The 10,828-nt window shown below is 33.8% G+C and overlaps 1 protein-coding gene across 1 annotated transcript in view; it reads left to right on the top strand.

Annotated features, from left to right (window-relative positions):
- The first annotated feature begins 60 nt into the window (after positions 1 to 60).
- Positions 61 to 10,828, top strand: part of LOC143063428 (uncharacterized) — a 42,015-nt gene continuing 31,247 nt past the window's right edge. The window contains exons 1-7 of the mRNA XM_076235578.1: positions 61 to 195; positions 4,933 to 5,059; positions 6,294 to 6,520; positions 8,001 to 8,184; positions 8,501 to 8,629; positions 8,904 to 9,007; positions 10,018 to 10,115. Of these exons, the coding sequence (XP_076091693.1) occupies positions 157 to 195; positions 4,933 to 5,059; positions 6,294 to 6,520; positions 8,001 to 8,184; positions 8,501 to 8,629; positions 8,904 to 9,007; positions 10,018 to 10,115 (908 nt within the window). The 5' untranslated portion in view covers positions 61 to 156. The remainder of the gene's footprint in view (positions 196 to 4,932; positions 5,060 to 6,293; positions 6,521 to 8,000; positions 8,185 to 8,500; positions 8,630 to 8,903; positions 9,008 to 10,017; positions 10,116 to 10,828) is intronic.

Here is a 10,828-nt window from a genome sequence, read left to right as displayed (position 1 = left end):
TCGAAGAAATTAAATCAAAATCTTTTGTACGTTTTAGACAAATTGCGAAATAATGAGATATTAAAGATTAAATTTAACATTGAACGAAATTTTGCAATATTTACAATTTGGGGCCAAATTTTGCAATATTTAAAAGCGAAAGTTTAGATTTAGATTATGGCAACAGCTGACGAACCTCCGGAAAGAGACGTGAAGGTATGTTGTGTTTGTAATGTGTAATAGTAGGCAGGTGTTACAATGTCGAAGAAATGACTATTTTGAAACTCATTTTTATAAAATTTTTGCAACAAAAAACAGTATAGACCTACTTTACATTGCATACCTGCCAACTTTTCAAAATGCCCATGGGTGTTTTACGTGCAAAATGGCTCTCCAAGTCCTACACAACCTGTAAAGGGGCCTTCAAATTTATTTTAATGATGTTTATTTGCTTCCTCATACTTGCATGCATACTGTATACAATCCTATACCAATGATTAATTGTTTGATTTGTTTTAAATTTTGGACAAAATTGCTCTTTCAAAATTTCAAATTGGAAGCCTCTAAAGGGGGAAACCCTCGCAAATAGTGACAGTTGGCAGGAATACAGTCTATGATTTTTGGAAACAAGACTTATATATGTTTTTAAGTTTAAACACATTGTATGTGTTGCGCATGCGCTAAATTACAGGCGGAAAATTTTGAGTCTCCGAAAATTTTGTTTAAAATTCTATTATTTAGCAAAATTCTACTGTGAAAAGGGTGGTAAGGTAACATTACATCACACAATACATCATACCATACCGTAAAGATCTCCGATTTTGCGATAAAATTGACAGCATTAAATTTTTTGAGTCTGAAGTGTTTACCTGTCAACCTTTGTAAACATCAATCACAAACAACAAACAACGATCACAAACACCGGTCATACCTGAAAACTTTTACAAAGGAGTGTATTATCCTTTGGAAGTTCGATTGCTTTTTAAGGAAGTATATCATTCCTTAGAGCAATGGTCCCGTCAAGGAAGTAGTCTCATTCCTTGGGGATCATACAGCAGTAGACAGATCTACATTGCAACAGGTTGTCCAACATTTTGGCTCGTTGATACACTGCGTAGGCAATAAAATGCTTGTATTTCGTCAGATATTTTTGTACTCATGCATACTTGTCATCAGTACCTTTAACCAACCAGACGTGGATAGCAAATTTGTCATTTGCAATAACACCAAGATAAATGGCCTCTCATTTGCCATGATAAAGTTCCTTGACCTCACCACACAAACTGCACACCTAAATAAGAAGCAGTGTGCAAGCAGAGATGACATTCTCTTGACCTTTCTGTCTATGACTCTGATTGCTTTATCAAATGATGTCAACCTAAACCCAGGTCCAAACCAGTCATTATACCCATGCGGCACATGCGATAAACCTGTGACATGGAATGATCGAGGTATTGTTTGCGACACTTGCAACCAATGGTACCACATAAACTGTCAATCAATGCATAGCGGGTCATATGATATCTTTGTAAATGATAGTGCAGTAGCTTGGGACTGCGTCTTGTGTGAATGCCCAAACTATTCGACCTTGTGTTATGACCTGTCATTCAGTACGTCAAACCACTTCAGTATACTATCAGATACATCCTTAAAAAGTCCATCACCTACTGAAACTGGAATAAAACCTATCCATTCTTCAACACCGGATAGATCAAATAGGAATTGCTACAAAAAAAAGAGAAATACCACACCATTAAGAATACTTAATGTAAATTTTCAGTCTATAAAGACAAAACAATGCCAAGTTAAAAATCTTGTAGAGAGCACACACCCAGATATCGTAATTGGAACGGAAACTTGGATTGACTCCTCCATAAAGGATTCACAAATTTTTCCATCTGGCTATAAGATATACCGGAAAGATAGACAGCTATGTGGAGGAGGTGTACTTATTGCCATTAAAGATACATATATCAGTTCACCTGTTCCAGAGCTCGACACAGATTGTGAAATTATCTGGTGTAAAATAGAATTGGCTGGCCAGAAAAATATGTATGTATCATCATTTTACAATCCAAAGACCGCAAATGAGCAAGGTTATTTGGAATACAAAAGAAGCATTGATCAAACAGCTAGCATTAAGAATTGCTTCATAGTTTCCGGTGGGGATTTCAACCTTCCGGGGTGGGACTGGAAAGCAAAATGCCTAAAAGATAACACACAACATGTTGGAATACATCAAAGATTCGGAGATATACTGGATGATAATGGTCTCTTACAGATTGTTGAAGAACCAACAAGGCAGGCAAACACACTTGACTTGCTAATAACAAATCATCCTAATAGTTTTACAAGGGTGGAAATACTCCCAGGGGTATCTGATCATGACATCGTCTTTGCTGAAATAAGTGTCATCCCCTCAAGAAAAAAGCAAGCAGCAAGAAAGATTCCTCTATACAGCAAGGCAAATTGGGATAAGATGAGGGAAGATATTAATAATATTAAGAACGAAATTGTAACAATGGCAACCAGCAAAAGTAACATCAATGACATATGGTTAGTATTTAAAACAAGTTTAGAGAAAAGCGTTAATTTGAATATCCCACACAAACAGGCTAGAACCAAGGACAGCCCACCATGGATATCCAGAGATCTCAAAAGACTCATCAGAAAGAGAGATCGGCTGTATAAGAAAAAGAAGAAATCTCATGACAAGAAAGACTCTGAGAAATACAAAACAATCAAACGCCAGGTACAACAAGGTCTGAGGAGGTCATACTGGAAGTATGTTGAATCCATTGTAACACCACCAGAAGATAACATCATAGAAAATCGTGGCTGTATGAAGAGATTCTGGACATTCATAAAGCACAAACGAAGTGATGGAAATGAAGTCTCACCACTGAAAAAGGATGGCCTTCTACATTCAGATCCTTTGGATAAAGCAAATATACTAAACCAACAGTTCCAGTCTGCTTTTACTGAAAAAACAAGCTTCTCAAATCAGGAATTCCAAGACAGATGCGGCTCTTTAAACAAAATATATCCATCTATGCCAGAAATTAAAATCACAGAAAATGGAATATTGAAAATACTAAAAAATCTCAATCCACACAAGGCAGCTGGCCCAGACCAAATTACATCTAAAGTCCTAAACGAATTAGCCACCGAAATAGCACCAATACTTACCATCATCTTTCAACAGTCATATGAGTCTGGAGAATTACCAATAGACTGGAAATCAGCCAACGTCTGCCCTATCTTTAAAAAAGGCCAAAAATACAAAGCAGAAAACTACCGCCCAGTATCTTTAACTTGTATAGCCTGCAAAATCATGGAACACATAATTACCAGCAACATCATGGCTCACTCGGATAAACATAATATCCTACATCCTATGCAGCATGGCTTCCGCAAAAAATTATCATGCGAAACTCAACTCATCGAGTTCATAGATGATATCACACAAAACCTGGACGAAGGAAAGCAAACTGATTGTTTAATCATGGACTTCTCCAAGGCTTTTGACAAAGTTAGCAATTCACTACTGATCCATAAACTAAGGCAATACGGGATTGATGGAAAAACCAACAGATGGATCCAGAGCTTCCTAAGTGGTAGACAACAGTCGGTAGTGGTTGAAGGTGTAAGCTCTGGCTTCATTGATGTAGAATCAGGTGTACCACAGGGTTCAGTCCTTGGACCAGCACTCTTTCTCTACTACATTAATGATATGCCAGAGGGGGTTCGATCCAGAACACGGTTGTTTGCTGACGACACAATCATTTATCTTACAATAACATCAGATGCAGATACCACAACACTGCAGAAGGATCTGAACAAATTATCAGACTGGGAACAACGATGGCTCATGAAGTTCAACGCAGACAAATGCAATGTCATGACCATCAGCAAGAAAAGAAAGCCAATCACAAATGATTATATCCTTCATGGCCATGTACTGGAAAGAGTATCAGACGCAAAATATCTTGGAGTTACAATCAGCTCAGATTTAAATTGGAGTACCCATGTACATAACATCTGCCAAAAAGCAAATAAAACTATTGGGTTCTTAAAAAGAAATCTTAACATCAGTAACAAACAACTAAAAGAAAATGCATACAAGTCATTAGTCAGACCAACACTAGAATATGCAAGCGCAGTCTGGGACCCCCATCAACAAAACAACAAGAAAAAAATTGAGATGGTACAACGCAGAGGGGCTAGGTATGTTACCAACAAATACCGTAACACATCATCAGTAGACGCCATGATAAAACAACTCGAGTGGCAACAATTAGAAGAGAGAAGAACAACAACAAGGATGTGCATGATGTACAAAATTACTAACTGCCTAGTTAATATAGATGCAACATCTAGGCTCATTCCAACAAGCCGAGCATCAAGAACAACTAGGACTGGATGTTTCCAGGTTCCTCTTTGCAGAACGGATATAAGGAAAATGTCATTCTATCCAAAATCTATACGGGAATGGAATGCCTTACCACTTTCAACTACCACCGCTCCGAGTCTTGAATGCTTCAAGGCTCGGCTAACAAAATAGACCTAAACACTTGTTTTTAATGAGCACCTGTATATAGGATCTTAACTTTCACAAAATGTAAATATATTAAATTTTCTTTGGACTTTCATGCGCAACACACAGTGGCAGAATAATCAGACAGTTGATTGCGGCCGCTTAACTGACAGAAGAAGAAGAAGAAACACACTTTCTTGTTCAAAATGACAAATGGGATAGACACAAGTTTTTCAACTAAGTATTGTCTTCTCCAATTATAGTTTATAGGTCAGGGAGCCAGTGCGGCCATGTAATAAAGTTATTTTAAGTTTTACTTCTATTTGATATTGAATCATATGTTGTTGTATTTATAAAGACTTCAGATAAATGGAAAACAGATCACATATTAATTGTCCATTAATTTGTTTAATCAGGATTTCAGATATCAGCAGCTATGCAGGTTTCAGATAGATGATGGCAATTCACCAGTAAGGGGGAAGAGTCCTCAGTTAGTTGCAGCTTCCTCAAAATATGGAGTAGTCTTTGTTGGTACAAGTAACGGTAAGTCATTTGGGGAAAAAAAGCAGTTCAGGGTTCAATGCCAGACATATTTTTAGAAGACCTGCCTGGTAGAAGAGGTAAATAAATAAATAAGCTTTATTTAGAGTCGGCAATGTATACAAACATAAACAACATAAGCTCTAATGAGCTTTTAACTGACATACAAGACATTTATAACAATACAACATTTAAAACAATACAACACATAATACACAAGCAATAAATTACGCAGCACAAAATGAAGGACTAAAAGCATAGTGGTAATAAGCAGAATATAAGCATGCTAAGCTAAGTATTAAAGCTAAAAGCATATAAGTGTAAACTATACATGATTAAAAAGCTGGTAAAAATGCATAGCATTAAATATTTAAAAAAAGATGTATGATCTAAACAATGGTAAATAATTTTCATGATTTTAGCATAATTTTAGGATAAAATCTGCACAAACTGTAAACTGTAAATGTAATGCATGAATATGATTAATAGTAATTGAACCAATGAAAGGCTAAAATCTCTATTGCATTGCAGTCTTATCTAATTTTTGTTGAGCCTTAGACTTTTGTCAAAAAAGCGAGACATAGCGATCCTACATTATGGCGTCTACGTCATTGTTGTTGTTGTCAGTAGCGTCCACAAATATTCACTAGATGACTGATGTGGTTAAAGTTTTTAAAATTTAAATAACTTTCTTAAACTCTCCTGAATTTGTACCAAATTTGGACAGAAGCTTGTGTATAATCATGATCATATGATAGTATCCAGAAATAAATTTTGTAAAAAAAAATGCCATTTTTTCCCGTATTTTACTAATAAATGGACAATAATGGACTTAGTTTTTCTGCCAGGAAACATTACATGTACATTCACTCTGTGGTTTAAGTTTTTAAAATTTTAATAACTTTCTTAAACTATCTGGGATTTGTACCAAATTTGGACAGAAGCTTGTTTATGATAAAATGCTAGTATCTAGTAGGAAATGTTGTTAAAATTTTGTTCCTGTTTCAGTATTTTACCTGTAAATGGACTTAGTTTTTCTTCCAGTTAACATTACATCCAGTCTGCAGTTAAAGTTTTTAAAATATTTATTAGATTCATAAACTACACTGAATTTTAACTAAACTTGGACAGAAGCTTCTTACAATCAAAAGATAGTCATGATAGTATCGAGAAAGATATTTTGATTAATTTTTTCCTCATTTTTGGTGAGCCTATGTTCTATTCATCATATTTGTAGGATTAAAAGTGATACAGACATCTGAACTGAGTAGAATTGATAGAGAACATGCTAAAGACAGAACAAAAATAATTGTGAAAGAATATCCTTGCCAGGCGTCAATAGAGTTATCTGCCCCTCCATCATTGTTGGCACTTAGTTGTGACAGTCTTAGCTTGGCTGTGGTTGTAGAAAGTGCAGATTTGTCACAAGTCTACATATATGATACTAGAAGTTTTGTCAGTCAGGTAAATTATATAGACATAAAGTCTTTATTCATAGGTTTGATTAAAGAGAATTTCTCCAGAGAGAGCCAGTATCTGTTTTTTTTTCCATGGAGCTGATGTATTCTTGCATTGTTAACCCTTAGTATCCTTTAAAAGTGTTTTTCTAGGTACAAACTCATAGATTTGATTTTTTTCTAATAAACATGATAAATACTACACAATGCACTAGTTTCTTTTTCTGTGTATTTCAAGCAATTAGACATAATTTCAAATAACAAGAGTTGTGATCAGAAGCTGCATACCACCAACATTTTAAAAAGGACTGGCAAAATTTTTGAATTTATGGTATTTTGCAACAGAAATAACAATAAGTACCACCAGATTTTCTCCAATGACATACATCAAAAAATGTTTTAATAACTCTTAAATAATATTGATGAGTATTAAACATGGTTAGTTGGAGTGGTATTTAGCTCAGAATTTGGTGGTTAGTGGAATAATAAATTTTTAAAAAAATGTTTGAAGATATCTATTTGTTATGTTGCAATATTTTAAATGAATTTATACTGCACTCGTTCTATTTGAGCAGTCAAAATGCGTTGACTGTATATTTCTATGCCATATACAGTCACTGACCTGATATTACTTTTCCTCATGAATATTTAAATAGAAATTGTCAAAATTATGTTTAATTATTCATACGACCTCTTCAACCTGTTCTTGTTTCCAATGTAAACAACGATGCGTTTAACGACTCAAACTTGTTTCTTTTGCAATTTTTGGGAAAACATATTTCACTTATTAATTATTTTTTGTTTGCAACCTATAAATCATTATGTTTTATGCTTATTGTTGATATTTTAGTCTGCAACGAATTCGTTCATCATTGATTGCGGTAATGATGTACATTTCATCGTGTTTTATATCTTTCAGTCTGTGTGATATGAGGCCTTTTTAAAGGGGGATTTTCCCCAATATTTAAATCAAATAAATAACATTAACACAATAAACAACAATTGAAAATGTTTTTTTAGATTGCAGTATAAAGACAATAATAGTGCATTGACTTGACATTTCCCTGTTTCTAAGCCTCATCCTTATATCGTTGATACAATGTATGTCAAGTCAATGTACTGTTATTGTCTATATATATATATCTTCCTTTTTTCACAATTAATAAAAATAAAAATTGGTGTTGTATAAAAGCAGATACCATTTCCTGAATGTCTGGAAAAAAGAAAGTACAGGAATGACACTGAATTTTAAAGTTAACAATCACTGCTGCATCAGGCATGGGAAATTTTGTAATGGGCATGATGGGTGATCCATGAATGTTATTTTATTTTAGTGTTAGAAAGAATTGCAATCCTATAATTATTGTTTAAATAAATATTCTGTATACTATATGCTAGTCTGACTGAGAAAAACATTCTATTATTTGGTCAGATTAAATTTAGGTCTGACAACTATTTGTCTGAAATCTATATTTATCTTGTTACAGGGTAATCAGTCTCAACCATTTTTGAGGATAAGATTGAATTGTGGTCTGTCAGATTTAGCATGGAATCCAGAAAACCCTACAATGCTTGTATGTGTAATGGAGGATGGCAGTGTGTCTATATTTGAAGCTGGCGACAATCTTTCTATTAAGGCAACTATACCTGCCCAGGCAAAGGCAACATGTGGTAAGAACAACACTGTATTGTTATTTGTATCATTTTTTTTTGTTCAAACAAAACTTTGAATTTTGTAGTCACTCAATCTTTATTTCTTATTGGAAATGGAGTGATTTTTTTAAGCCAAACAGTATCAAAGCACACAGATTTTTGTGCTATGAACAGAATTCTGTTTAATTTTATGATTATACACACAATTTCTGTATTTGGCACAAATTTAAAAAAAAAAAGATGTAACAAAGTTGTCAGAGTCAAAAAGTCAAGTCTTGCACTTATATGAGTACCTAACATTTGAGTTCATTTAATTATTTTTTTATTATTAAAGTATGCTGGAGTCCAAAAGGAAAACAGTTAGTTGTAGGACAGAATGATGGACTTTTAGCCCAGTATGATCAAGCTTTAGTGAAGAAGAAGGAATGGACGTGTCCAAACATATTATCTGGGCAACAGAAAGGTAAACTATTATAAGGAAAGTTACCTATTAGATATTGACTATAGCATGTATAGTGATCTATTCAGCTGTTGAACTTTATTAACAAGTGTACTCAACAAAATATTAAGGTTACAATTTATTATATATATAACAAACTATATTAACAAATGTTAACATCAGTATATCGCAAAAATGGTAAAATAGATTTATTGTGTCACCTAGCACAAAATTTGCTGTATTTTTCTTGTAAACAGATATATGCAGTAGACATGGAAAATGTTTTTGTATTTTACAGTGGTTGGTATAATTTGGCTGTCAACTTTTAGTTTTATGGTGGCGTACATTGCTGAGAATGCTGATGTCAGTGATCAACCAACAGTTGTCCTAATCACTGGAAGTGTGAGTATAACTATATATGAGTTACTTCCCTTTTCTATAAAGCTGAAGGGGGATAACTAACAGATTATCAATAGCATGTCAATACTTAGGTTGTTATAGCAGATGCTCATTCCTAATTGACTAACGTCGGTCAATAGTTCTCTGTACTGGGACTTTAATTTTCAAAACCTTCCAGCCAGCCATATTTGTTTATGTTCTGAAATCTCCTTGAAAATCTTAATAATCGTATTTTGATAAAAGAAATGATCTTTTCTGGGTCCGATCTCAAACCATGATAACACTATATATAGCTATTACCAAACTGATAACATTACAAGAATTGAGATATTTATTTTGGTATTTATTTAAAAAAAAATTACATATAGAGGCATTAGCTATAAGTGTGGTATTATCAGTTTAATTTTTGTTGAGCCTTCGACTTTTGTCAAAAAAAGCGAGACATAGCAATCCTACATTCTGTCGTTGTCAGTGGCAACCTCAAACATTCACTCTGTGGTTAAAGTTTTTGAAATTGTATTAACTTTCTTAAAATATCCTGGATTTCTACCAAACTAGCACAGAAACTTTTTTTCCTATTTTACTTTTTAATGATCTTAGTTTTTCTGCCAGTTTCTATAACATTCACTCTGTGGTTAAAGTTTTTGAAATTTTAATAACTTGCTTAAAGTATCCTGGATTTTTACCAGACTTGGATAAAAGCTTGTTTTATATGATCACACGCTAGTATCTAGAAGGACATTTTGTAAAAATTTATTTCTTTTTTTTCCGTATTTTACTTAATTATGTACACAGTTTTCTTCCAGTTAACATTACATACAATCTGCAGTTAAAGGTCTTAACACATTTATTAGCTTCTTTAAGTAGGCGAGACACTGGATTGCGGGAAACCCTTACAAATTTTATTAGATAGTCATTTACATTTTTGTAATTTATACTTTCCACAAACTATTATAATTTTTATTGAACATTTAAGATAGATTTTATAGGAAGTATTATGATGTATCTTTCAGAAAGAAGCGCCTCCTAGGTACACTTCACTAGAAGATCCATGTTATGGCGGAGGCGAAGAAAGATTGAAGAAATTTTTCTTCCATTATATTCCTGCCTGGTAAGTTTTTTATACGACTTCAAATTTTGAAAAAATTTTCGTCGTAGGCGTCGTCGTCGTGGTCGTCCGAATACTTTTAGTTTTCGCACTCTAACTTTAGTAAAAGTGAATAGAAATCTATGAAATTTTAACACAAGGTTTATGACCATAAAAGGAAGGTTGGTATTGATTTTGGGAGTTTTGGTCCCAACATTTTAGGAATTAGGGGCCAAAAAGGGCCCAAATAAGCATTTTCTTGGTTTTCGCACCATAACTTTAGTTTAAGTTAATAGAAATCTATGAAATTTTGACACAAGGTTTATGACCACAAAAGAAAGATTGGGATTGATTTTGGGAGTTTTGGTTTCAATAGTTTAGGAATAAGGGGCCAATAAAGGGCCCAAATAAGCATTTTTCTTGGTTTTTGCACAATAACTTTAGTTTAAGTAAATAGAAATCTATGAAATTTAAACACAATGTTTATGACCACAAAAGGAAGGTTGGTATTGATTTTGGGAGTTTAGGACCCAACAGTTTAGGAATATGGGGCCAAAAAGGGACCCAAATAAGCATTTTTCTTGGTTTTCGCACCATAACGTTAGTATAAGTAAATACAAATCTATGAAATTTAAACACAAGGCTTATGACCATAAAAGGAAGGTTGGTATTGATTTTGGGAGTTTTGGTCCCAACAGTTTAGGAAAAAGGGGCCCAAAGGGTCCAAAATTAAACTT

The sequence above is a fragment of the Mytilus galloprovincialis genome, chromosome 2 (genome assembly GCF_965363235.1).
Source record: "Mytilus galloprovincialis chromosome 2, xbMytGall1.hap1.1, whole genome shotgun sequence".
NCBI lineage: Eukaryota > Metazoa > Mollusca > Bivalvia > Mytilida > Mytilidae > Mytilus > Mytilus galloprovincialis.
The sequence above is the reverse complement of the archived record's forward strand: the minus strand, read 5'-3'. Positions and strand labels throughout refer to the sequence as shown.